This window comes from Natrix helvetica (assembly GCF_964273705.1).
Source record: "Natrix helvetica genome assembly, chromosome: 13".
Taxonomy (NCBI): Eukaryota; Metazoa; Chordata; class Lepidosauria; order Squamata; family Natricidae; genus Natrix; species Natrix helvetica.
This window is the reverse complement of record NC_138557.1, coordinates 3,642,637-3,669,994: the sequence shown is the minus strand read 5'-3', so window position 1 is coordinate 3,669,994 and position 27,358 is coordinate 3,642,637. Positions and strand designations below refer to the sequence as shown.

The 27,358-nt window shown below is 50.2% G+C and overlaps 2 protein-coding genes across 2 annotated transcripts; both read left to right on the top strand.

Annotated features, from left to right (window-relative positions):
- The first annotated feature begins 143 nt into the window (after positions 1-143).
- Positions 144-4,237, top strand: ACTB (actin beta). Its single transcript, XM_081965316.1, has 4 exons — positions 144-413; positions 1,038-1,476; positions 1,961-2,142; positions 3,209-4,237. The coding sequence occupies exons 1-4, from the start codon at positions 180-182 to the stop codon at positions 3,350-3,352; spliced, it is 999 nt and encodes a 332-aa protein (XP_081821442.1). The 5' UTR covers positions 144-179; the 3' UTR covers positions 3,353-4,237.
- A 2,224-nt stretch (positions 4,238-6,461) lies between these two features.
- FBXL18 (F-box and leucine rich repeat protein 18) lies at positions 6,462-26,996 on the top strand. The gene is made up of 5 exons (XM_081966139.1): positions 6,462-6,657; positions 8,023-8,223; positions 8,834-10,383; positions 12,626-12,844; positions 25,048-26,996. Exons 1-5 carry the CDS (start codon positions 6,637-6,639, stop codon positions 25,202-25,204), a joined length of 2,148 nt encoding a protein of 715 aa, XP_081822265.1. The 5' UTR covers positions 6,462-6,636; the 3' UTR covers positions 25,205-26,996.
- Positions 26,997-27,358: the final 362 nt, after the last annotated feature.

The following is a 27,358-nucleotide window of genomic DNA, read 5'->3' as shown; positions in this document are numbered from 1 at the left end:
TCTCCATAGATGGAGAAAGAAGGTGCCTTCTGCTTATCCATCCAAATGTTGTTGTTGAAACCCAGAGCAGTTTATGGAGCGCTTGGCTTGAAGCTGGCCCACCTGCTTTCATCCACAGCTGTGTGGTTCAAAGTCTTTTGTTTCAAAGTCTCTCTTTTTCTCTTGCTTCCCAGGGTGTGATGGTCGGGATGGGCCAAAAGGACAGCTACGTTGGAGACGAGGCGCAAAGCAAGAGAGGCATCCTGACTCTCAAATACCCCATTGAGCATGGCATTGTCACCAACTGGGATGACATGGAGAAGATTTGGCATCACACCTTCTACAATGAGCTCCGAGTCGCCCCAGAAGAACATCCTGTGCTGTTGACGGAAGCCCCCCTGAACCCCAAGGCCAACAGAGAGAAGATGACTCAGGTGGGTGTTTGTTAGTTGCCTTGCGAATCCTGCCTAGCGTTTTCCCTTCCTTTTTTTTTCTCTCCTTGTCTGCAAGGAAAAAGAATACTTTACAATCTTTTCGTCCTCCTTGGTTCATCTTTTTTTATTTTACCTCTTTCTTTCTTTTTCTTTTTATCCTCCCAGCTCTGCAGGATTTTCTTTTCTGATCTGAATCTGTTGCTGCACCTGGAAAGGTTTTTATCTGCCGTTTGTTTCAAAACAAAGATAGTTTTCTCTCTTTCCCTGTTTGTCTTAACTCGGCTCGTGAGCTTCACCACTGCTTCTTTCTCACTCACTCACTCTCTCTCTCTGTTTCGGTCTCATCCCCCGCCCCCCCCCCATCCCATCCCAAACTAACTTGGTCTGAGTGATTTCTGTCATGTTCTCTCACCTGGTGAAATTTGCAAAAATCGTGAAACATGCAGATAGGGAGGAGGAGGAGGAAGGGTGATTTGCCTTAACACCTGGGAGAGGATGAAGGTTTGTATGTGTCCAGCATGTGTTTTGACTTTTTGACCCCGGAGTGTGTCTTGCGCATGCCGTAGATGGGACCTCTGTTGGCCTGGATCTTCACAGCTCTCTCTCTTTCTCTCCAATCTCTAGATCATGTTTGAGACCTTCAACACCCCAGCCATGTACGTTGCCATCCAGGCTGTGCTCTCCCTGTACGCCTCTGGCCGTACCACCGGCATTGTGATGGACTCTGGTGATGGTGTCACCCACACTGTGCCCATCTACGAAGGTTACGCCTTGCCCCACGCCATCCTCCGTCTGGATCTGGCTGGCCGCGACTTGACCGACTACCTCATGAAGATCTTGACCGAGAGAGGCTACAGCTTCACCACCACGGCTGAGCGAGAAATTGTGCGCGACATCAAGGAGAAGCTGTGCTACGTTGCCCTGGACTTTGAGCAGGAGATGGCCACCGCCGCATCCAGTTCCTCCCTGGAGAAGAGCTACGAACTGCCTGATGGGCAGGTCATCACCATCGGCAATGAGCGGTTCAGGTGCCCAGAAGCTCTCTTCCAGCCATCTTTCTTGGGTAAGTCCAGAAAGAATCATTGTCTTCAAGTAGAATCTGAACTTTGGTTGAAGGGGCATCTTGAAGGGAAAGGAGGTTGAGTTTTTGGCGTCCAGTTGTCTTCAGGGGTGTGGTGGCTCAGTGGCTAGGACGCTGAACTTGTCGATCAGAAAGGTCGGCGGTTCGAATCCTAGCGCCCGCGTAACGGAGTGAGCTCCCGTGACTTGTCCCAGCTTCTGCCAACCTAGCAGTTTGAAAGCAGGTAAAAAATGCTAGTAGAGAAACAGGGACCACCTTTGGTGGGAAGGGAACAGCGTTCCGTGCGCCTTTGGCGTTGAGTCATGCCAGCCACATGACCTCAGAGACGTCTTCCGACAGCGCTGGCTCTTCAGCTTTGAAAGGGAGATGAGCACCACCCCCTAGAGTAAGGAACGACTGGCACATAAGTGCAAGGGGAGCCTTTACCTTTACCTGTCTTCATATCGTGGGCACCTTCTCTTGGCAGGCATGGAATCCTGCGGCATCCATGAAACCACCTTCAACTCCATCATGAAGTGTGACGTCGATATCCGTAAGGATTTGTATGCCAACACCGTCCTCTCTGGTGGCACCACCATGTACCCTGGCATCGCCGACCGGATGCAGAAGGAAATCACCGCGCTGGCACCCAGCACAATGAAAATCAAGGTGAGGCTTTGGAGCCCTGAGCAACTTGGCTCCCTTGGGGGGGGGGGCAGGTGTGGTTCTCCTACAACAGAGGTCTTCAAACTTGGAAACTTTTAAGACTTGTGGACTTCAACTCCCAGAATTCTCCAGCCAGCTGGAGTTGGAAGTCCACAAGTCTTAAAAAGTTTCCAAGTTTGAAGACTCCTGTTCTACAAGCATGGGACGTTGTGATGCCCCAACTGACAAGCTGGTTTAGCAAACGCAACTTTTGCTTATCCCTCTTATTGGCGAAAGCTTTGCCTTGTGCCCACTTGGATGGCCAAGCTGGTTGGTAGATGACAGAGGTTTGGCCCCACCCTTGGTGAGGCATTGGATGGAGTGGTGCGATGGCCTAGAGCAGTGTTTCTCAAACTTGGCGACTTTAAGTCCTGTGGACTTCAACTCCCAGAATTCCCCAGCCAGCTATGCTGGCTGGGGGATTCTGGGAGTTGAAGTCCACAGGACTTAAAGTCGCCAAGTTTGAGAAACACTGGCCTAGAGGTAGAGCTCTCGCCTCACAACCAGGAGGCTGTCAGTTCAATCCCGAGTAGATGTAGATACTAGTCTCTTTTCTGGGCACCCTGAGACTATATCTCCTGAACAAAACTCCGCATTGGTGACAGGAAGGGCATCTGGCCAGTAAACACACTTGGCTTCATTCCCTTGCCCAGACTCCACCCAGCAAGGGATTATGGGGGTCATTAAAAGAAGATGACTCCTATAAGACTAGTGAGTTCAATTCTAGGTACACGCAGTTACTTTTCTCTCTCGGCACCCTGAGACTATATCTCCTGAACAAAACTCCGCATTGGTGACAGGAAGGGCATCTGACCAGTAAACACACTTGGCTCCATTCCCCTGCCCAGACTCCACCCAGCAAGGGATTATGGGGGTCATTAAAAGATGATCTTCTTTAGACTCCTATAAGACTAGTGAATTCAAGGAATTATGGAGTCACTAAAAGAAACAAATGTGATGGATTGGATCTTGAGGATCAGTAACTTGATTCCGCTTCAGCTCTAACTGCTTCCTCTTGTTTGTCTTCCAGATCATTGCCCCACCTGAGCGCAAATACTCTGTCTGGATCGGAGGATCCATTCTGGCTTCTTTGTCTACCTTCCAGCAAATGTGGATCAGCAAGCAGGAATACGATGAATCTGGACCCTCCATTGTCCACCGCAAATGCTTCTAAAAGCAGGACTCAGTTACCACAATAGCATTTTTTTTCTCCTCTCTTTTTGACAACAAAAAATAATAATAATTCCCCCCGCCCCCCCATAACTTGCGCATAAGCGAAAAAGTTTCGAGATTTGGCATGGCTTATTTGTTTATTTGGCGCTTGACTCAGGATATCAAAACTGGAAACGGTGAGAAAAAGGTTTTGACGGTGGAAGCCTTTATTAAAAATAAAAATGCAAAAAAAAAGTTTTGGAGTGAACTCCTCCCCCTCTCCGACCCCTCCCCACCCATCTCCCCCCCCCCCCCCGCCCTACTCCCCAGTTCTGCAGTGCATCTGAGGCCTCCGATTGTATGTGTGTGTTGTTTCTTTTTTTGAAAACAATATAGTCATTCCAAATAATTGCAAAGCTCATTGAGAAGGGATTTAAACCAGCCTCTTGTGAAGGCAGCAGCCTAGCAAAACAAAGATTTCCACGTTTGTTCATTCTTTTTTTATATAGAAAGTATTAGCTTTTGTCTGTGACTCATGATTCAAGTGTCTCTTGTCTCTTGCGCCTTAAAACAAAACTTTTAAAAAATAGCCACACTTGATCGTCATTTTTTTTTCTTTTTAGATTATTTTGGGTCAGATCTGAAAAAAATTAAAAATAAACGGGCTGCGCTGTTTTCTCTTCTTACCAATGGAACACGTGAAGGGTTTTTACAGTCTCTTTCTCCCCCCCCCTTCTGTGTCTCCCTCCCCACTTCCCAGGAGCAAAGCACCCATTTGCACCCTTTTGATGCCAGTATGTGTAAGGGGTACCAGGGCAGAGGGGAGGGGCAGGCAAAACTGTATACACTGACTCGGAAAAAAGAAGAAAAAAACCCCCCAGTTTCAAATAAAGATGCACAACCATGACTCTGGATTTGCTGTGGTTTTTAATCAAGTCGGCAGGAGGAATCGTTGAATTTCTGGGCAGGAACTTGGGAGAGTTAGAAAGTTCGCACAAGTTAACACTCTTCCCAGGTCCTTTGAGAATCTGTTTCCTTATGTCAAGATAGTTTTCTAGGAGGCTAAAACATATGAAGAACAGTTGCAAAAACTGGGCATGGCTAGTCTAGTGAGGAGAAGGACCAGGGGAGACATGATAGCAGAGTGCAGATATTTGAGGGGCTGCCCCAGAGGAGGGGGTCAAACTATTTTCCAAGGCACCCAAAGGTCAGACAAGAAATGATGGAAACCGATCAAGGAGAGATTTAACCTGGAAATAAGTACACATTTTCTGACAGAACGATCAACCCATGGAACAGAAGTTGGCTTCAGAAGTTGTGGGAGCTTCATCCCTGGAAGCTTTCAAGAAGAGACTGGACTGCCATCTGTCAGAAATGGTATATGGTCTCCTGCTTGGACGAGGGGTTTGGACTAGGTGACATACGTCTCTTCCAGCTTTAATTCTATGCATTCCCAAGCTTCCTTTTAGCAGGAGTGTCCAATCTTGTCAACTTCGGTGGACTTCCAATTCCAGAATCCCCCAGGCGCAACATTAGGTTAGGGAATTCTGGAAGTTTAAAAAGTCCGTAAGTCTTTAAAAGTTGCCACAGTGGGAGAACCCAGCTTTTAAAGGATATATTTATCCCAAATAGATGGGAGACCTAGAGAAGTTCTTCACGCTTACAATGGAGCCAAAAACCTCATTCTGGACTACCTACAGCCAGCCATGTTGACGTTGCTTTCTTTTTAAGACAGCCAGAGAAGGGAATATTATTGACTTGGTTTTTATCCCTCTAGTTATTTTTGTAAGTGTCACTCAAGGTGGCAAACCCACCTAATGCTCTTACATTTGTCTTACAACAGCCCTGTGAGGGAGGTGTGTTGGGCTTGTGAGATGCTGACTGTCTTCACAGGGCAAGTCACCACGTTGCTCCAAAATCATTTCAAAACCTGGCAACTTGGAGATGGGTGGACTTCAACTCCCCAGAATTCCTCCTCCCAAAATCCTGGGAGTTGAAATCCATCCATGGCAGGCTGGGAAATTATAGGGGAGGAAGAACAAGTGGGGAAAAAAAACACCCTTCTAAAAACAAGAAAATAGCCAAACCAGCAATTCCTGTTTATTACAGCTTCAGCTCATCTCTTTTAAGCAATATCTTAATTATTCTCTGTAAATTTAGGCAAATTACAGCCTCTAAGGGGGTCATTCCATCAAACTAGGATTATGGGTGTAGAGAAGCCCAGAGCCCCAAGGTTTCAGGTTGCTAATCTGATGGGAAGAGCTGGTTTGCAAATAAAATATATTTATTTAGGTTTCACTGCTATATTTGTGACGAAAAGTATGATTTTACGGGAATCCCATAGCCATATCGCCTACGTTGATGTCCTAATTGAAAAAAAAATGTTTTTCAAAGAAGGTTTATAGTAAGGAAACCTCTGAAGAATTATCCACGAATCAGTCCACAAAAAGATACAATATAGAAATATTTTGGGGATGAGACATCCATCCATCCATCCTTCCACCTACCCACCAATTGATGGAACAGAATTTGTCTACGTTTGGGAGTTTCATCACTAGAAGCTTTCAAGAAGAGACCGGACTGCCATCTATTGGAAATGGTGTAGGGTCTCCTGCTTGGGCAGGGGGTTGGACTAGATGACCTCCAAGGCCCCTTTGAGCTCTGTTATTCTATTATACAGAAGCCGTGAGAGCTTCATCAGGGGAAGCTTTCAAGAAGAGATTGGACTGCCCTCTGTCGGAAATGGTGTAGAATCCCCTGCTTGGGCAGGGGGTTGGACTAGATGACCTCCAATGTCCCTTCCCACTCTGTTTAATTCTACGCTTTCTATGGATGACTTGACAATCTCCATAGGCAGATGTGGGAGCAACACAAAAGGCTTTAAAATGGCAATTGCACAGGCTGGGGGGGGGGGGAACCCCAAACCTGAGGTCAGGATTTGCAGCCCTCACCCCACTTCTGACCCACAAGTGCAACTGCCCCCCACAATTCAAATGCACGAGTTTGCGGGCGGGGTCCCCTCCAAGTTGGAAAAACCCGGCCAGTTTTCTCTCCCCCCCCCACCGCCTGCATAATTGGATCATTCCGGCTACACGTGAGGCCACGCCCATCGTGGCACTGCCGGCCGCGGCGCCTCGTTGAAGATGGCGGCCGCAAGGCACGCCTCTCGGAGCGGAAGTGACGTCGCGAGGGCGCCGGAAGTCTCGCGTCGCTTCTCTTTGCCGGCTGAAGGGAAAGCCGTGTGAGGCGAGAAGACGGAGGGCGAGCTTCTCAGCCGGTTCGGACCGGGCCCCTTTTTCCCGGGCCATGGCGTCCTCCTCCGGTGAGGTAAGTCCGGCTCGCCGAAGAGGCCTCGGCCTTCTCCTTCGGACCGAGGGCCTCGCCTTCTTCGCCAGCCTCGGCGTCTCCATGGCAACCCCTGACTCGCACGTCCGAACCCGGGAGGACGCGTGTCAGGGCAGGAAGGGCCTCGCGGAGGGCGGGGGGAGGCTTCGTTTGGCAGCCGCAGACGCGACTTTGGCTGGGCCCGACGTCTTATTTCTGGTAGGGGGCCCTGTGGCCTTGGACGGCTATGAAGGGAGGGAGCGGGGGGGGGGGGGCTTCGGTGGGTTGTGGGGTTTTCAGGTCACGTGACGGTTGAGTGACAGTCTGGGCCCCTCCCAGATGTGCTGGACCCCCCCTTCCCCCTCCCCCTTATAACCTCCCACCAGCTGTTTGGCTCCTGCATTTGAAAGGGCAGGGCTTCCAAGATAGGCCTTAGGGGACTCTCCCTTCCATTATCCACAGCCAATAGATCTTGCCTTCCTCGTCCAAGGAAGGGTTCTTAAGATGGGCCAATGAAAGAGAGGAGACGCAGGGAAGACTGGAGAATGGAGCAGCAGGGAAACATATAAGAGATGATGAAGAAGAAGAAGAGGAGGAGGAGGAACAAGGTGAAGATGGATAAGATGGAATAGAATAGGAGTTTAGAATAGAATAGATATTGGAATGAAGAATAGAATAGAATAGAACAAAATACAGAATACAATAGGAATAGAAGAGAATAAGGAATTGAACAGGGAATAGAAGAGAATCTGGAAGGGACCTCGGAGGTCTTCTACTCCAACCCCCTTATGTACAACAGTACCTTACAACAGTTCATTTAGTGACTGATCAAAGTTACACCACCACTGAAAAATAGCCACAGCAATAGCTGGCACACATTCAAAATGAAATTCTGTTACCTAATCTCAAAAGTGTACACGTAATACACATATAGACATGCTATAAACATACATATGTATATGCCTACACCCATACATTAGAATAGAATTCATCCTCCACCTGTGGCCTTACTCCTAAATCGACCCTTGTTCTTTAGCTGTCCCCTTCGCCTGGCAACTCTGCAAATGCGCACACTGGGAATAGGTTCCAGCTGTTTGTCTGTCTCAGTGGTGTCTGACTCTGAAGGCAGCTGATAACTGGCATACGGCCCTGGCCCTCCCTCTGCCTCCGACCCAGAGCCCTCCTCAGAGCCTTCCCCAGACTTCAGGACTGGCCCATCTTCCTCCCCAACCTCCTCACTGTCTGATTCTGCTGCCAGCTCTGCTGGCCACTGGTGTGCCACAACAGTTAATTGGGTCCCTGGAGGAATCTAACTGATTCCTTTCTCCAGATTTTTGTTTCTTCTCAGTCCTTGTTTTTCTTCTGCAGGACGCAACCAGCGAAGAGAACCTGGAGGAGAATCTTGGCATGAATTTAATGGAGTTTTCTGATGAAATCCTCTTGCACATCTTGCGATATACTCCCGTGTTGGATCTTGTCTTGAATGTCCGAAGCGTCTGTCGGAAACTGTCTGCCCTCAGTCTTGACAAAAGCCTGACTCACACTGTGATGCTGCATAAAGATTACCAGGTGAGCAGGGGCTACCAAAGCTGACCCAGAAATTAGGATGACCCTGGATGAATGGGGCGTCGGTTTTTTGCCTCCCAAACAAGTCTGTTTTTTGCCTCCCAAACCCCTCAGGAGTGCCGTTTTGGCCCTCCCCAGCTCCTAGGAGCACTCTGCAGGCCTCCCAAACCCTCTGCGCACGCTGGTTTTGCAAAAAACGGGACACACAGAGGGTTTGGGAGGCCTGCAGAGTGTTCCTGGGGGCTGGTGAGGGCAAAACCCCTTTTCCTTGTTTACCTCTTTAAAATCTTGGTATGTCTTATACTCCAGTGCGTCTTATAGCCCGAAAAGTACGGTACATAGAATAAACACACCATCTTTGCTTTGAAGAGATTTCCAGAGGCCTCCTAGCATTCCAGATGGCCTTTGGGTGGGAAGATTGGGGTGTTTCCACCAGAGTCAATGGCGATTACTTTCGCATTCCCTTCCTTGTAGCTTCTCCAGAACTTGCCCGCGATCCTATAATTCGGCGTTTCAGTCTTCAGCCCCTGGAAAGACCATGTGTGAGTTGTCCTAAGCTTGATCAATAAATCTAGGCCTGCCATAACCAGTTTCCCGAACTGTTTCTACGCAGGTGGACAAAGACAAGGTCAAGCGGCTGATGAAGGAGATTGGGAAAGAGATCCAGGAGCTGGACATGACCGGCTGTTACTGGTTGCCGGGCTCGACCGTCGATCAGGTGACCCGCTGCAAGAATTTGGTGAAGCTGAACCTCTCCGGCTGCCACCTCACCTCCCTTCGCCTCTCGAAGATGCTCTCTGCCCTGCAGCACCTCCGCTCGCTGGCCATCGACGTGAACCCCGGCTTCGACGCCTCCCACCTGAGCAGCGAGTGCAAAGCCACCCTGAGCCGGGTGCTGGAGTTGAAGCAGACCCTCTACACGCCCTCCTACGGGGTGGTCCCCTGCTGCACCAGCCTGGAGAAGCTGCTCTTGTACTTTGAGATCCTCGACCGATCCCGGGAGGGCCTGATCATCTCCGGCCAGCTCATGGTCGGGGAGAGCAACGTGCCCCATTACCAGAACCTACGGGTCTTTTACGCCCGGTTGGCGCCTGGCCCGGTCAACCAGGAAGTGGTGAGGCTGTACTTAGCGGTTCTGAGCGACCGGACCCCGGAAAAACTTCACGCCTTCCTCATCTCCGCCCCGGGTGGGTTTGCCCAGAGCTGCGCCGTTAAAAACCTCTTGGATTCCATGGCCCGGAACGTGACGTTAGACGCTCTCCAGCTGCCTCGCTCCTGGATGAACGGCTCCAGCCTCCTGCAGCACTTGAAGTTCAGCAACCCTTTCTACTTCAGCTTCAGCCGCTGCAGCTTGTCCGGCGGGCAGCTGGTCCAGCGGGTGCTGAACAGTGGCAGAGACGTGGGCAGTTTGGTGGGCTTGAACCTGAGCGGCTGCGTCCACTGCCTGTCGCCCGATTCCTTGTTGCGGAAAGCGGAGGACGACATCGACAGCGGTATCGCCGAAGCCCTGGTGGACACCTGCTGCAACTTGAAGCACCTCAACCTCTCCGCCGCCCACCACCACAGCCCTGAAGGCCTGGGGAAGCACCTGTGCCAGGTGCTGTCTCGTCTGAAAGGCCTCCTCTCTCTGGCGCTGCCGGTTTGCGCCGTGGCTGACGCAGCCGCCGCCCTGCTGACGGCCGACAAGCCTTCGGTGCAGCCGGTGGCTCACTCTCAAGGGTTTGGGAAAAAAGTCCGGATCGGGGTGCAGACGTATCCCAGGAACTGCTTGGAGCAGAGCAATCTCAGACCGCCGTCCTCCGTCTTTTGGACTCTTCTGGAAAGCCTCCCGTTCCTGGAAAAGTTGGAGCTGATCGGCTCCAGTTTCTCCTCGGCCATGCCGCGGAACGAGCCGGCCATTCGGAACTCCCTGCCCCCTTGCAGCCGGGCGCAGCGTATCGGGGACGCTGAAGTGGCCGCCATTGGCCAGCTGCCATTCCTGCAAAGCCTCACCTTGGCTCAGCTGCCCAATATCCTCACGGGCTACGGGCTGGTGAACGTTGGGGTGCAGTGCCAGCGCCTGCGGACGCTCTCCTTGGCCAACCTGGGCCCGATGGGCAAAGTGATGTACGTGTCGGCTCTGGTGGACATGCTGAAGCACTGCAGGAGGTTGCAAGACCTCAGGTGAGCCCAGCAGCTTTTTTCCCCCCCCCTTGCTTTTCCTCTCATGACCCAGGGAGGCTTCTGTGTCATTCTCCCCCCAAAGGAGGCTAAAACGTGAGATTTGGGTTTGGCCAGTCTAGAGCAGGGGTCAGCAACTGCGGCTCTGGAGCTGCACGTGGCTGTTTCGTCCCTCTGCGGCAGCTCCCTGTTGCCGGTCGGCACCACAGTTTTGAGAGGAGCTTCCGGTTGGGGAGGGAAAAGCACGGCGCGCCAGGAGGAGACTCTTTGGCAAGGGGAGGGTTTTCCGGTCGGCCCCACAATCGATAGGTTAGGACAGATAGAGGGAAAAGGACGCTGTGCTAGCAGGAGACCCTATGATGGGGGAAGTGGACTTTCGTGGCTCTTTGGCTGCTTAAGGTTGCCGACCCCTGGTCTAGAGGAAAGGAGGGCTTGGCGATGACATGATGGCATTATTCCAGTATTTGAGAGGCTGCCACAAAGAGCGGTGTGTGTGTGTGTGTCAACTTATTCTCCAAAGCACCTGAAGACAGGACAAGACACAGTGGGTGGAAACCAACGTATTTTTTGGAGTATAAGACGCACCTTTTTCCCTCAAAAAAGAGGCTGAAAATCTGGGTGCGTCTTATACATTGAATACAGCACTTTTTGCCTCCCGAAACCCTGCCCCCTTCACCAAAATGGCCATGCATAGCCTTTAGGAGGCTTTCAGAGAGCTCCTGGGGGCTGGGGAGGGCAGAAATGAGCAAAAAATTGCCCGTTTTTTGCTCAATTTTTCCTAGCCCCCAGGAGCACTCTACAAGCCTCCTAAAAGCTATGCATGGCCATTTTTTTAAACGGGCCCATTTTCACGAAAACACACGCACATGTGCACACACACACACACACATTCGGTGCCGAAAGATTCGCCGTCACTGTTAAAGGGCCTCCTGTTTGAGCAGGGGGCTGGACTAGAAGACCTCCAAGGTCCCTTTGAGCTCTCTTCTGTTTTCTACTTCTAGAGATGCTTTTCCAAAGATAATTGAACTTTCGTGGGTTTCTTTCTTCTTCTTGAAAACGTTTCACTTCTCATCCAAGAAGCTTCTTCGGTGCTTCGGAAAAGAAACGAAACGTGCTCAAGAAAGAAAGGAAAAAAAATCAAGGAAGTCGAGCTAAGACGCTGAGCTTGTCGATCAGGAAGGTTGGCAGTTGGGCGGTTCGAATCCCTAGCTCCGTGTAATGGAGTGAGCTCCCGTGACTTATCCCAGCTTCTGCCAACCTAGCAGTTCGAAAGCACATAAAAATGCAAGTAGAAAAATAGGAACCACCTTTGGTGGGAAGGGAACAGCGTTCCATGCGCCTTCGGTGTTGAGTTACGCCGGCCATATGACCACGGAGACGTCTTCGGACAGCGTTGGCTCTTCGGCTTTGAAATGGAGATGAGCACCGCCCCCTCGAGTCAGGCACGACTAGCACATATGCGCGAGGGGAACCTTTACCTTTAAATGTTTATTTGGATTTAGAGGAAGCCTTAGAAAAGGTAAATTTTAATCAGGAAACTTCAGAAGGTGATAGAGCAACATCGCCATCTGGCGGATCGAGCGGCAAATCACAAGATGGGATTTTTTTCCAGTCCTGCTTCAGTGTTGAAGACAATGGCTGCAAAGTTGCCCCAAATTGATTTCCCCCTCTTTCTCTCCCCCCCCCCCGCAGTGTTAGATAACAGCTCCCCAAATTTCAAGCAGTTTCGTGAGAATGTTGCCCCCTCTTTTTTCTGTGTCTGTTTTGCTCTTTAAAGATTTAGTAAGGTGGTCTCAATTTTTCTGAATTGAACATTGCCTTAAGAACCATGGTTTCTCAGCCTGGCCAGTTGGAAGACGGGTGGACTTCAAGTCCCAGAATTCCCCAGCCAGCCATGAATCATAGAGTTGGAAGGGACCAGACAGATCACCTAGTGGTCCAGTGTTTCTCAACCTTGGCAGCTTGAAGATGAGCGGACGTCAACTCCCAGCATTCCCCAGCCAGAATTCCAGGATTCTGGGCACAAAAAGCTTCTGGATCCTGGGCAGGGCGAAAATGCACTCCCCCCCTCCATTGTGCAGGAAGCCAACTAGGCCACGCCCCCACGGACACGGCCATCCAGCCACCGGGCAGAGAATCCCTTACTAACATTTTTCAATCCCACCCCTGTTGCCCCTCCTCACATTTCTTTGAAGATCTGCTCCAGCTCTCTCTCCAACCTTCTTCCTCTTCCTCTCCCTCGCAGACTGGAACAGCCTTACTTCCACGCCAATGCCCAGTTCTTCCGCGCGCTGAGCTGCTGTTCGTCCCTGCAGCGCCTCTGCATCATCTCCCGGAGTGGGACCCTCCAGTCCGACGCCGTGACGCAGTTCATGGCTGACTGCCCCGAGGTCATCATGTGCCACATGTTCATGGGGGAGTCGCTCACCCTTTGCAAGAAACTGCAGCAGGCCTTGATACAGAGGTGAGTGTGAGAAACCGCATCCGGTTCTACTCTTTGCACGTGTCTGTTGTGCCATTAATCCGGAGAGCGTGTTTTTGAAGGGCAAGCGTGACGATTCGGCTTCTTGCTGAACGGTTCCTTCTTCGCTGCCTTAACTCAGGGGTGTCAAACTCAAGGCCACATCTGGAAAATGTAAGGGGCCACCCACATCACTTTGACCCAGTTTTCTGAGCGAGGCTTCCCCAAAAAGCAGGAGGCAGAGTCCTGGTCCTGACAAAACCCCTTTTATTAAACGAATGTGAATTCCTCTCATTCCCCTTCAGCAAAGGCCTGACAAACAGTCTTTCAAAGGAATATTTATGACCACAGACTTTATCTAGCTTGGAAAGCTGCCATGTCAATATTTTCCAAATGAGGAGCTGTGCAAGGAAAGACTGGGCACAGAGTCTCGGAGATTAACGGACAGATCTTCACACTCCTGAAATGAACGAATTGTTTCCTGCAAAAGCCCACTTCCCTTTTGCTCCTCTTTTATTTCCTATGGGAGGGGCCACTCACCTTCCACCTGTGACTTTACTCCCAAGTCTACCCTGATTTCTAAGTTGTTCTTGTCTTCTGGCAGCTCTGCGCATGCGCACATTGGGAACAGGCTCCAGCTGTTCCTCTGCCTCACTGCTGTCTAGCTCCATGGGCACCCGATCACTGCCAGACGGCCTGGGCCCCGTTTCTGCCTCTGACGCAGAGCCCTCGTCCGAGCCTCCCCCAGACTCTAGGACTGGGCCATGTTCCTCCCCAACCTCCTCACTCTCCAACTCTGCTGCCAGCTCCACAACTGGAGGGCCACAATAGGTCTACCCAATGCAAAGAGGAAACATGCCAGCAGTTTAGGGAGTGGCATCAAGCTGGCCACGCCCACCCAGTCAGCCACACCCAGTGAGTGGCATCGAGCTGGCCACGCCTACCTGGCCCCTGAGGTCAACCACAGCCCTGATGTGGCCCTCAATGAGTTTGACACCCTTGCTTTAACTGTGGACCAGAGTCATGCGATCCCCTTTTGCGACCTTCTGACAAACAAAGTCAACAGGGAAGCCAGGTTCACCGTGACTAGTTTTAACAGCTGCCAGTGATTCACTTAACAACAGAGGCAAGTAAGGTTGTAAAATGGGACAAAGCTCACTGAACCCATGTCTCACTTAACAACAGACATTTGGGGCTCAATTGTCTTCGTTATTTGAGGACTATCTGTATTTACAACAGCTGCAGGTGACTGCCGGCTTCCAACAAGCAAAGGCAGTGGGGAAAAGCTGGGTTCACTTAAACAACCGTGCGATTCACGGCAAAAACAAGTTTATAAAATTAGGCGGGGCTCCCTTCACGTCCGCTCTGCTTAGCAACGGACATCCAGTTGTGGTTGTAAATCCCAGACTCCCTGACAGCCCCATGTCCTTCGCCAGGATCTCTGTTTCAGCCTTAGAATAACTTTTCGAGGCGCGGCTGGCCTGATTGCGACAGCTCCAAATCCCTCATCCATCCCCCTGGATTTCCCAAGCTTATTCTGCTTGTCATCACTACACAGGAGAGTAGAATTCAATAGACCAGGCTTGTCTCTAAGCAGCCACTGTATTTTTCGGAGTATAAGATGCACCAAGGTTTTGAAGAGGCAAATTAAAAAAAAAAAAAGTTTTAGCACTCTGCAAATCTCCCAAAAGTGGGCCTGTTTTTTTTTCCAAAAAAAGGGCATGAATAGCCTTTAAGAGGCTTGTAGAGTGCTCCTGCGGGCTGGGGGGGGGGGGGCAAAATTGAGCAAAAAATGCCCCATTTTTCACTCATTTCTGCCTTTCCCCAGTCCCCAGGAGCAGTCTGAAAGCCTCCTAAAGGCTACGCAGGGCCATTTTTGCAAAGGGAGCGGGGTTTGGGGAGGCAAAAAATGCTGTATTCAGTGTATAAGACACACCCAGATTTTCAGCCTCTTTTTTGAAGGGAAAAAAGTGCGTCTTATAGTCTGAAAAATATGGTACTTTTTTGCGCTCTCTCTCTCTCTCTCTCTCTCTCTCTCACAGTAGCTCTTTGGAGCAAAAATAAAATAAACTAAAATTGTACTCGGCTAAGTGCTTTTAACGGGGTGACAGATGACAGCTGGAACAATACGGGAGATATTCTAGGCGGCCTCCCTGCCAGAAATAACGTTCACGGCGGCTTATCCTCGTGCTTCTTAAAGCAGCCCCTCCAAAGCCTTTTTTCCTGACGCCGCTTCCAAAAGCACAAAGCAGAAGAGGGCAGAACGCCGCTCCCCCACTTTCTCAGCCAGGAGGGTGAGGGCGAGGGGCCGGAGCTCATGAAAGCCTCTACGGGAGGGCGAGCCTTCCTGGGGGCGCCTTTTGTCTGGCGGTTGTGTAAAAAGGGGGATTAGGAGAGGAGACTGTCAGCGCCCACTAAACCCTCACGACTCTATCCAGCAGAAAGCCAGGCCTGAGAGGAACCCGTCTTTCGCCTTGGGGTCCGTCCGTCCCCCCCAGAGCTGTCCTCGATGCTACCTGAATGTGGCCTTTGGGGATTCCTGCGGGGGTCTTCCTCAGCCTTACCTGGACATCAGGGCATAGAGGTCATTTTGGGCTCTTTGATTGTCGGTTTGATTTATACCTGTGTTTCTCAGCCCCACGGGGGATTCTGGGAGTTGAGGTTTTTTTTTACACATCTTAAGGTGGCTCAGGGGCTAAGACGCTGAGCTTGTCGATCAGAAAGGTCGGCGGTTCGAATCCCTAGCGCCGTGTAACGGAGTGAGCTCCCGTGACTTGTCCCAGCTTCTGCCAACCTAGCAGTTCGAAAGGACGTAAAAAATGCAAGTAGGAAAATAGGAAGCACCTTTGGTGGGAAGGTCACAGCGTTCAGTGCGCCTTCGGTGTTGAGTCATGCCGGCCACATGACCACGGAGACGTCTTCGGACAGCGCTGGCTCTTCGACTTTGAAACGGAGATGAGCACCGCCCCCAAGAGACGGGAATGACTACTACATATGTGTGAGGGGAAAGTTTTATTTCCACAAAGTATGAGTAATAATAATGGACTATGATGCAGAGGTGCATAGGATAATCCTATATCAAATGGCTGCTTATTAGCACTAATCATCAACTCTTCCTTAAGGTTACCCAGTTCTCACTCTGGCTGCTTTGCCAAACCATGTTCTAAATAAACCATCATGTATGAAGCAAGTCAGGGTTTTTCCAGCACGCCTCTAGATACCAAGAGGGGTTTTAAGTTGCTTCCTTCCCTTCGATATTGACCTTTTCTCCTGATTCGAAAGGTGTTTTCCTTGAAGGAAGGAAGCCTTCGCAAATCCCTACCTGCGGCACCTCCGGGCAGGTGAGGTCCTGTCCCATACCACACCTGTAGCTTCATCCCCGAATCTTCCTCCTCCTCCTCCTCCTCCTCCTCCTCATAAGAGGCAGGCTGTCTTAAGTTTCCCCTAGGTGGAGCTGTGGCTGTTCCTTCAAACATTCCCTCCCATCCCTCCTGCCTGTACAAATCCTGCCCTCCCTCCCCCCTCCCATCCATTCTGCAGGAAAAGTTGTTATCACCTTGGGTTCTTCTCCCCCCCCCTTCCTGCTTCCCTCCCCACGCTGCAAAAGCAAAGCATTTCAACCATGGAGCTACTACCACTGGGTGCCCACGCTTATGTGGGGGGAAGCAGCTTTCTACTCATTGCAGAAGGAGCTGGGGAAAACAGGGCAACGTTAAAAGAAATGTTTTACCCCTCTGGGCTCTCGTGGTGCATTTCTCCTCCTTCCCCTCCCCCCTTCTGGTTATTTCTTTATTTGGAAAAAAATATATCAAGCAGCAGCATTTATATTGCGCCGGAGACTCTGGTCTTCCCAAGGGTGGGCGGGTGGGAGAATGAAGAGAGGATTTTGAGGAACAAATCCAGTAACTCGCTTCCTTCCTTCTTCCTTCCTTCCTTCCTTCCTTCCTTCCTTCCATCTTCCTTCCTTCCTTCCTTCCTTCCTTCCTTCCTTCCTTCCGTCCGTCCGTCTTCCTTCTTTCTTCCATCTTCCTTCCTTCCATCTTCCTTCCTTCCTTCCTTCCTTCCTTTCTTTCTTCCTTCCTTCCTTCCTTCCTTCCTTTCTTTCTTTCTTCCGTCTTCCTTCCTTCCTTCCTTCCTTCCTTCCTTCCTTTCTTCCGTCTTCCTTCCTTCCTTCCTACCCAAATCCTGCAGCCGTTCTTCCTAAGTTTTAGCCTCCAGTCCCCTAATCATCCTAGTTGCTCTTCTCTGCACTTCCCCCCCCCCAATTGATACGTATCAGAGGAATTTTTCCTGATCCCTTCTCAAATGTTCCTCCCCTCCTCCACTTGTTGTAAACAGTTCCCCCAGTAGTCTCCCCCACACACACACACATGTGCCCAGAGCAGCCATCACACCCTTGAAATATTTATCTTCCTTCTTCCCCTACCGCACCCCTATCCACTCCCTTTAATTGTCCTTTAGTCAAGCTTAAATATTTAATTCTGCTCTTCATTCCCCCCTCACTTCCTACTTAAAGTTGGTCCCTCCAGCTCATTAATCGCCATCAATGCCTCTTCTCCATCAGCCTCTTCTGAGCGAGGCACTCAAGTAACACGGGGTTTTTTAATCCTGGGGGGTGGAGGGGGCAGTCTCAAATTCTGGCTCACAGGTAGGACTCACACCTCTGGGGACAAGCTGCTCTAAGGCTGGGTGTCCAGGTATTTTTTCCCAAGTTTTTTTTGTAATGTTTTAATACAAATTATACATATTATAGGAACAAGGCGTTGTCTGGATCTTTTCTTTTACATCCTCTCATTTACACAGTCCATTTTACACCGTAGTTTTGTTTTCACTGTCAGCCAAATTCAGACAAATGGCTATCCAAAACATCTTCTTAAAGACATTCCAGTGTTGGGGCATTCACAACTTCTGGAGGCAACTTCTGTTCCACTGATTAATTGTTCTGTCAGGAAATTTCTCCTTAGTTCTAGGTTGCTTCTCTCCTTGATTAATTTCCACCCATTGCTTCTTGTTCAGGTGCTTTGGAGAATAGTTTGACTCCCTCTTCTTTATTGGAAGACTGCTATCATGTCACCCCTAGTCCTTCTTTTCATTCAACTAGACCTACCCAGTTCCTGCAACCGTTCTTCATATATTTTAGTCTCCCATCCCCTAATCCTCTTGGTTGCTCTTCTCTGCACTCTTTCCAGAATCTCAACATCTTTTCTACATCGTGGCGACCAAAACTGAATGCAAATATTCCAAGTATGACCTTTCCAAGGCCTTATAAAGTGGTATTAACCCTTCATGTGATCTTGATTCTCTCCCTCTGTTGATGCATTTAGAGAGCAATCAGTTTTCTCACAGCATTTGGGATTTCGTGGTGGGATGTGTGTGTGTGTGACGCCTGCCTTCCTCTCTCTTCCCCAACAATTCAACCAAAAATATTTGACCAGCTGTCGATAAAACAGGAAAGTAAAATCACTACCGTTTAAAAACAGATCGATGGAAAGCAGAGTGATAGATGTTTTGCACGCCTTTCGGAGAGAGGGGTGGGTGAGCGTCTTTAATGGGTCTGGGGGAGGGGGAAACACAAGGACCAGTTTCCTTAGCAGCTTTTGCTCTTATCGGTGGTTGCTTGGTCCCAGAGGGGCTGTTTTCCAAAACACAACTGGACTTTCTTGGGGGGGGGTGGGGGGTCCTTTCCTTTTTTTTTCCTTGTGCTTCTTATCCAGCAAGTTTTTTCAGTTGAGAAGCTGTCTGAGAATCTCCATTGAGATTCAGTTGTTTTGGTTCCTTTTTTTGGAGAAAGAGAGGGAGGGAGGGAGGAAGGGAGGGAGGGAGAGAGAGAGACAGAGAGAGAGAGAGAGACAGAGACAGAGACAGAGAGAGAGAGAGAGAGAGAGAGAGAGAGAGAGAGAGATACACCCCCCCCAAAGTGGGTCCCATCTTCCCCCTTCTTCGCCCCCCCTCCTTTTCCTGTTTCCTATTCCTTCTCTTTCTCCTTTTATTTTTCCTTCTTCTCCTCTTCTTCATTTCTCTGCCTCTCCTTCGTTTCTTTTCTTCCCTGCTCCATCCTTTCCTTTCCTTGTTTCTCATTCCTTCTCTTTTTTCTCTTCTTTCTTCTATTTTGCCTCCTCCTCCTCCTTTCTCCTCTCCTCCTCTTTCCCATTCTTCTTCTTTCTTCTCTTCTCTTTTGCCTCTTCCTCCTCCTCTCTCATTTGTTTCCCTCCTCTTTCTTCTATTTTACCTCCTCTTCCTCCTTCTCCTTCCTCCTCTTTCTTATTCCTCCCCCTCCTCCCGCTGACCTTGAAAAGGCTCTTCTGCCTGGCGGAGGAGCCCCTTTGTTGGTACATGAGCTGCCAAGCCCTCTCTGCTTGCCTAAGCATGTCTTCTGGCTGGGCTCCACACCTCCGCGGAGGGCTTAATGCAGTGAATCATGGAAGATCTCCTTCATTGTCTCTTTGGCTTCCTGCTCGCTTTGGATCCCTTGAACTGGCCTGTCAGCTTGAATGAATAATAAATGGCCGGGCTGCTTTCTTGGTGTGCGCTGCGGTCCTTGAGGGGGGGAGGAAGCACTTGTTGAAATTAGATTCTGCACTGGAGAGAGGGGGAGAGGGGGAGGGAGATGGTAGGGGGAGAGGGCGGGTGGGAGAGGGAGACAGATGGTGGGGGGAGAGAGAGAGGGTGGGAGAAAGGGACAGGGAGAGAGGGGTGGGGGAGAGAGGGAGGGAGGGAGGGGAGGGAAGAGAGAGCACAGGTCCTACCCTATTCTCCTACTCCCCCCCCCCTTTTGGCTGAGAAAAGTTTGGGCTCCATTGTGGTCGTAAGTCGAGGACTATCCGTAAGGAAAAATCTCCTGACAGCAAGAACAGTTGGTGGAAGGGCTTCCCTCCTGCAGTTGTGGGTTCTCCATCACTGGAGGTTTTCGAAAATAGACCAGACAATCATTTGACCAGCATGGAATAAGGTCTCCTGCTTGAACAGAGGGTTGGACTAGAAGACCTCGGGGGTCCCTTCCGGCCCTAGGATTCTATATTCTATATTTTGGATGTAAGGAAATCAGATCCTGGGCCTGCCTCATCCCTTCCTTCCTTCCTTCCTTCCTTCCTTCCTTCCTTCCTTCCTTCCTTCCTTCCTTCCTTCCTTCCTTCTTTCCTTCCTTTCTCTTCCTCCCCCCCTCAAATGTTTCCTCCCCATCAAAAGCCTCGTTGTCATGGTTTGTTTGTGCCCACATGTACCACTTGATGCAAGAATGGGTAGAAAAGGGAGGGGGGGGGCAGAACAAGAGGCTTGAACTATTAATGTGTTTCCCAAGTATAAATTAGGCTTAATTGGGCAATTATTGAAATAACTTCTTAATTTGCAGAGATGTTGGAAAAACAGCTTCCCAGGGTGTGTTTTTTCTGCCTGCCGTAGCAATCCCTGAGCCGCCGGGCCCCCAGGGGGCTGTTGTGCCTCTCCCCATCCTTGCCCTCTTGTGCCAACTGCTCCCCTTCGGCGCCGCAGAATCCTTCTCTGGTTGGCACTTAGCCAGCTGCTATATATTCTGGGACTTCAAAGCGCCCTCTATGAATTTACTGCCGGGCACGGCAGGGTAGCCAAGCCAAAAGGAAGAGAAAGTGGCCGCACCCGCAGAGGGCATTCTCTTATTTCCAGGGGGCAGCTTCCTGGCATCGGATCTTGGCAACTCCGTCCCAACTCACATTTCCCTGCCTTCCCCCCCCCCCCCCTTTGGAAAGAAAGCAACAAGCCAGCATTGACCAGAGAGGTCGAATTTGCAGGTTTGTGCAATCAGCTCCTGGCCTTTTATAGCAATAGCCATAACACTTAGACTTATATACCGCTTCATAGTGCTTTTACAGCCCTCTCTAAGCGGTTTACAGAGCCAGCCTCTTGCCCCCCCCCCCCCAACAATCTGGGTCCCTCATTTTACCCACCTCGGAAGGACGGAAGGCCGAGTCAACCTGGAGTCTGGTGAGATTTGAACTGCTGGCAATGGGCATAGTCACTCTGCAATACTGGATTCTAACCATTGTGCTAGTATGCCCCCCACCCCTCCCTCCCTCCCCACTTAGCACTTAGACTTATATATCACTTCACAGTGCTTTTACAGCCCTCTAAGCGGTCGAACTGCTGGCTGTGGGCAGAATTAGCCTGCAATATTGTATTCTAACCACTGTGCCGCTACAGCTTCCTTCCTTCCGTCTCATTTCCATTTCTTTCCTTCCTTCCTTCCTTCCTTCCTTCCTTCCTTCCTTCCTTCCTTCCTTCCTTCCTTCCTTCCTCTTCCTCCTTCCCTTCCCAAGGAATAAGACTTATATACCACTTCACAGGGCTTGTACAGCCCTCTCTAAGTAGGTTACAGAGTCAGCCTCTTGCCCCCAACAATCTGGGTCCTCATTTTATCGACCTCGGAAGGACGGAAAGCTGAGTCAACCTGGAGCCTGGTGAGATTCAAACTGCCAAACTGCATGCAGCCGGCAGTCAGCAGAAGTAGCCTGCAGTACTGTAACTCTAACCATTGTGCCACCTGGCTCTCTTATCCCTTAAGATTGGCAGGGATTCATATCTATGTATTGTGTTTTGGTTTTTTAAATTTCATTGATTAAACCGTTGGAAGGAGTTTTTGCTTTGGCACTGTTAACCTGATGGACTGAACCAGCCAATTCGTCTGTGCATTTTTTGCTGATTTATGGAAATAAGATTCCAACAGCTACCGTTAATTTCAAGTAATGTGGAACTGGGATGAAAGCTTGGCCGGATTTTTTCTTTCTTTCTAGAAGACAACCTATTCTCAAAAGCTGCGGCTAGTTGGTATGAAACAATAAGGTAAAGGTTCCCCCCGTGTATATGTGCTAGTCATTCCCGTCCCTAGGGGGCGGTGCTCATCTCCGTTTCAAAGCCGAAGAGCCAGCGCTGTCCGAAGACGTCTCCGTGGTCATGTGGCCGGCATGACTCAACACCGAAGGCGCATGGAACGTTGTTCCCTTCCCACCAAAGGGGGTCCCTGTTTTTCTACTTGCATTTTTTACCTGCTTTCGAACCGCTAGGTTGGCAGAAGCTGGGACAAGTCACAGGAGCTCACTCCATTACAGGGCGCTAGGGATTTGAACCGCTGAACTGCCGACCTTTCTGATCGACAAGCTCGGTATCTTAGTCACTGAGCCCCAGCATCTTCCAAATGGGTGGATTGCAATTCCCAGAATTCCCCAAGCTGCATAGCCATTGCTGAAAGGATGGGAGTTGGTCCACCCAGCTGGAAGTTAACCAGAGATGGGAGTTCTAGTTCCTCTATAGGCAGCAAAGCAGTCTGGGTGACTGGCCCAATCACCAGGAGACGGTGAGTTCTAGTCCCACCTTAGGCATGAAAGCCAGCTGGGTGACTGGGTGACTTTGGCCCAATCACCAGGAGACGGTTAGTTCTAGTTCCACTTAGGGCCTGAAAATAGGCTCTAAATCTTATTAACCAAATTCAGAGAAAGTTTCTACTGCTTCTCCCCAGTCGGGTTGTTTCCCCCCCAATTTCTTAACCTCTAGTCCCGACTGCATCATTCAGCCGCTGTCGGTAGCACAGGATTGCCTGTTATCTTCCCCCATGCAACAGTCAAGAGGACTAGAAACCCAGAATCTGGTTTTTAAACCGCGAGCAGATCTTCTCTCGCCCTTTGGCGCTTTCAGACGCCGGCGGTCCATTTACACCCCGTGTAATTGCAGGGATTTTGGTGTCCATTTCACGTGTGTGTGTGTGTGTGTGTTCCTCCTCTCCGCCACGCGGACGGACATAGCGCTTGAGCAAGAGGTGGGCAGAAAGGAAGCGACAAGGCAGTTGTGCCCAGTGGGTGGGTGTGACAAACGGCCTCTTTTTCTCCCACCGAAAAGAGACGAGACCCGCATTCACTCCGCCAGCAAATGAGGCCAAACATTTTGATTCACTCCGCGTGAATCTGCAGCAGAGCTCTCCACCTCTGCTCCCTTCCTGGCGCACCTCCCGTTCCACCTTTCGTGCCCTATCCTGTTTAACCGTCATTATCCTGAGACGGCTGCCTGCGCTGGTTTTTCAAATATATAAATGTTTCCGTCCCGTCCCCCCGCCACCCTGCCCCAATCTTCCACCTTCACAGGCATTTTCCTCCAGATAAAGATTGTGGGTGGATTTTAAGTGCCACAGCCTGCCTGCCTGCCTCTCTCTCTCTCTCTCTCTTTCTCTCTCAGTGTGTCTCTCTGTCTCTCTTTCTTCTCTCTGTCTCTCTCTGTCTCTCTTCTGTCTCTGTCTCTCTCTCTCAATGTCCTCTCTTTCTCCCCCTCTCTCTCTCTGTTCTCTCTCTCTTCTCTCTCTCTCTGTGTCTGTCTCTCTCTCTCTGTGTGTGTGTCTCTCTCAGTGTCTCTTCTCTCTCTCAGTGTCCCTCTTTGTCTCTCTCTCTCTCTCTCTCAGTGTCTCTGTCGCTCTCTGTCTCTCTCTCAGTGTCTCTCTGTCTCTCTCTCTCTCTGTGTCTCTCTCTCTCAGTGTCTCTCTCTCTTCTCTCTCTCAGCCTCTCTGTCTCTCTCAGTGTCTCTGTCTCTGTCTCTCTCTCGGTGTCTCTCTGTCTCTCTTCTCTCCCTGTCTCTCTCTCAATGTCCCCTCTCTCTCCCTCTCTCTCTCTCTCTCTGTCTCTCTCTCTCCATGTCCCCCCCCCCCATCTCTCTCTCTCTCTCTCTCTCTCTCTCTGCTGCAGCATGCGTACAACCACACTTTTGGTGCAGTGCTTTTTCCCGTTGCATTAATTAACATGCCTGCAGCCCTGGATGTGCATGGATGAGGGAGAAATTTACGACAATCCCTTTCTTTTTTTTAATAAGGGAAAATTAACGGCACGACAGGAAATTTTAAGGCAGCGGATTCTAGAGTTATGGAGAGGAAGGCAGACTGAACAGTGCGTAAAAGAGCTAGAAAAAAGGGGCTGGGAGAAGACAGGTAGGCCGTCCTTGGGTTAATGACCACAGTCGAGCCCCCAATTTGTGTCGTTAAGTGAGGCATCGGTTGAGCGAGCTTTGCCCCTCTTTCTAGCCAGCGTTGTTAAAAGGAACGGTTGCAGCTGTTGAGTGAGTAACCCGATTGTTAAGTGAACCTGGTTTTCCCCGTTGACTTTGCCTGTCAGAAGGTCGGCAAAGACGGTCGGCCGGATGATCTTGCAATCGTCATAAAGGTGAATTAATTGCCAAGCGTCTGAATTTCGATCACAGGACCCCACGGGCATGCTGCAAACGGTCGTAAGTCTGGTCATAAGTCCTCCCCCCCCCCACTTTGAACGGTCACTAAATGAACTGTTGTAAGTCGAGGACCATCTCTACTTGGGGATGTGGCGTAGCCAAGATTTCCTGCAAAAAGATTTCCTTTATTTTGAGCAAAACCATTGTTAGACGATGGATCCTGTATTGTGTTGGATCAAGGAGACGTTGGATAACCCTTTGTCTGAAGTGGTGTAGAGTTTCCTGCCCAAGCAGGGGGTTGGACTAGAAGACCTCCAAGGTCCCTTCCAACTCTGTTGTTCTCTTCTCTTCCCTTCCCATCCATTCCACCCTACATTCCTTTCCTATTCCATTCCTTTCATTTCTATTTCCATTCCATTCTATTCTATTTTTCCCTACATTCCATTCCCTTCTGTTCCCTTTCCTTTCCTATTCCATTCCTTTCTATTCTATTCTATTCTATTCTATTCTATTCTATTCTATATTCCATTCCTTTCCTATTCCATTCCTTTCTAATTCTATTCTATTCTATTCTATTCTATTCTATTCTATTGGGATAAGTCATCCCTAATACCCTTCGGGGTGTGTGCTATGTTAAGCTACATCCTGTTGTGCCTTAAAATGGCTCTTACTGTACAGTGCAGTGAAGTTGCCCTGGTAACGGCTTCCCAGTAGTCCACAAGGGAGCTCCCTCTGGTAAGAGGGAAAATCCAACATTAGAAACAACGTTTGGTCTGGACATTTTCCCCCTATAAATAAATATCCGGGCAATGCCTGGTTATTGGCTAGTCTATAATAAAATCCAGTCTGTCAACTAGACACGGTCTAACTATGCTAAAATTACAATCCATAAACCTTGTGGCCCGACGTAAGTTGCATTGTGGTTGTAAGTCGAAGATTCCCTCTAATGGGATCGGAGTTTTCTGGGCCTGCTAACAATGTCGTCACCTTCTGACGTTCCCCCTCTGATCTTAACACCCCTTGTGTTTCTGGGTTAGTTTCCAGGCCGAGCGCCCTGCGCTGAATGTGGTCGTCTTCCCTCTCCTGCACGAAGACCTGACCGAGGTCATCCGGGACGTCCCCATGATGCACCTGGACGAGATCACCTTGTTCAAGAGCCGAGTGGCCGAGGAGCCGCCGAATTTGTGGTGGTGATGGGCGAAGCACGAGCAGATCAAGACCTGGAAGCCGGCCACTTTTCTCCTCCTCCTCCTCCTCCTGGGTTGAGAGTCGCTGTTTTTGGAGCCTCGTGGCCGTAGCCGGAACGGTTCTCGACGTTGCTCCAAGGACCCCACTTGGGCAGAATTTGCCCTTGGGAAAAATATTGTAAACACCATCACCATTATTATTATTATTATTTTTTTAAAAAAAAATTTCTAGCCCTTCCTTGTTTCTGCAAAATGTGGGAACGGGCGGCGGCTAGCAATGGGACCTTCCCATTCCATGTCCCCTCCCTTGCTATTTAACGTCTGGATTCTTGTTTTAACTTGAGGTGGGATTCAAGGCAAGAAGAATTTCAGCTTGAAAGAATGTACTCTTCCCCCTCTCCTCCTCCTCCTCCTCTTCTTCTTCCGAATCTCATCAGTCTCTGGTTTGGGTGAAGCCACCTGATTCCCCCCCCCCCCCGTCTTCGTCTCTCGTGGGGGGTTTTTCTCACCACCTGGGCCGCTTGAAGCTGCTGTGGACTTCAATTCCCAGAATTCCCCCCCCCATCCCCAGCCAGCGTGGAGACGGAAGTCCGCACACTTGCCCAGAGTCGAGGAACATCGCCCTTCTGCTCCAGGATTTATGCTTTCCGTCACTTTTTAAGGCACTCCAAAAATGACGGCAAAAGACGAACTGTCTTGAACTGTGAGGATCCAAGATGGATTTGGGATTTTTAGCAATTGCTTTAACTCTGGTTGCATAGCCACCACGTGCTAACCCTTCCTTCAGCTTTCTTGGATGTCCAGAGTCCCCTCCTCTTCCCTGAGCCCACCCCACCGCCCCCGAAAGTCAGAAAGAGCGGTGTTCAATGGCGAGAGGCAAGAAGCCTTCCCATCAACATGAAATGCACAGAAGGAATGGCTCTAAAACCTCTCCGAATATTCCGCCTGTTTCTCCTCCACTATTTTTTTGTGTTTGGTTTTGTTTTTAAAGTGTATTTTAGCAGGAGCAACCACGCTTCTCTTGACTAAATCCCACTCGGCAGGAGCAGTGGTGGTTCTACAAAAAATCAAGAATGTCATCGTGGAGAGCGGAAGCCCCCCGTGAGGGGTTCGCCTAGAGCCGTGATGGCAATCCAGAAGTGGCACGCATAGCCCTCTCTGTGGGCACACACACCATCACCAGCTGGCCTTCTGGTTTCTGGCCAGCTGGTCTATGCGAGCGCCAGAACACCGGAAAATAGCCCGGAAAATGCCTAAAAAACAGGCTGTTTTTTGGGCTGTTTTTCAGGCTGTTTTTCAAGCTGTTTTCAGGCAGTATTTTGGGCTGTTTTTGCACGCACCAGAGCTCTGGAAAACAGCCTAAAAAACAGGCTGTTTCCAGGATGTTTTTTTGGGCCAGAAAACGGCCTGAAAACAGTCCAAAAAACAGTCCTGCTGGTCTTTGGATTTTTAGCACTCTGGCGAGCCCAGGTGCACACACGTGCACCATCTTTCCAGTTTGGTCACTGGGTGCCGGAAAGGTTCTCCGCCACTGGCCTAGAGAGTTAGGTTGCAGGAGAAGGTGGGTGGAATCTCGCCAGCATGTCCCCTTCGGTCGTCCTCTAGATGATGACATTCGGTGATGACTTTGATAGACGAGCAAAAGGCACCGTCGTGAAGAGCGAGTCCATCCCTCCCTTCTCCTTTCCTCCCCCTGAGATCCGGCCTCCTTTTGAAGGGAGATTTCTCAAAGCAAGCTGTGGGGCTAAAGATGCCGTCTCGGGTCGAGCCTTTCGTTTCTAGCCCTTGACAAAACGCCCCCCCCCCCCCCGGCATCCCTAGTGTACCTCTTGAGGGGCAGGTTAAAGGCCCACGGTGACCACTGGGCTACCTTTGAGCCAGCTGCTTCTAGGTTTCTAGGTTTTAAAGCCATGGGGTCCAACCTTTCAGCCCGGTGGAATTCTGGGAGTTGAAGTCCACAAGTCTTAAAGGGCCGCCCCTGTTTTAGAGGATCTTTCCTTTTGGGGGTTCCCCTTAGGGCCGTGATGGCAAACCTATGGCACCTCTGAGGGCACGTGTGCCATCGCCAGCTGCTCTTCTGGTTTCCGGCCAGTCGGTCTTCACAGCCACTGGGAAACAGCCAGAAAACTGCCCGAAAAATGTCCCAAAATGCCCCCAAACC

What these genes read in the sequence shown, in the direction of transcription:
- ACTB (XM_081965316.1), top strand. Translation starts at nt 180, where the DNA reads ATGGTCGGGATGGGCCAAAAGGACAGCTACGTTGGAGACGAGGCGCAA. An exon ending in CTTCCAGCCATCTTTCTTGG is followed by an intron (nt 1,477 to 1,960) that starts GTAAGTCCAGAA and finishes TTCTCTTGGCAG; the next exon opens with GCATGGAATCCTGCGGCATC. An exon ending in CCAGCACAATGAAAATCAAG is followed by an intron (nt 2,143 to 3,208) that starts GTGAGGCTTTGG and finishes TTTGTCTTCCAG; the next exon opens with ATCATTGCCCCACCTGAGCG.
- FBXL18 (XM_081966139.1), top strand. Translation starts at nt 6,637, where the DNA reads ATGGCGTCCTCCTCCGGTGAG. An exon ending in TGGCGTCCTCCTCCGGTGAG is followed by an intron (nt 6,658 to 8,022) that starts GTAAGTCCGGCT and finishes TTTCTTCTGCAG; the next exon opens with GACGCAACCAGCGAAGAGAA. An exon ending in TGCTGCATAAAGATTACCAG is followed by an intron (nt 8,224 to 8,833) that starts GTGAGCAGGGGC and finishes GTTTCTACGCAG; the next exon opens with GTGGACAAAGACAAGGTCAA.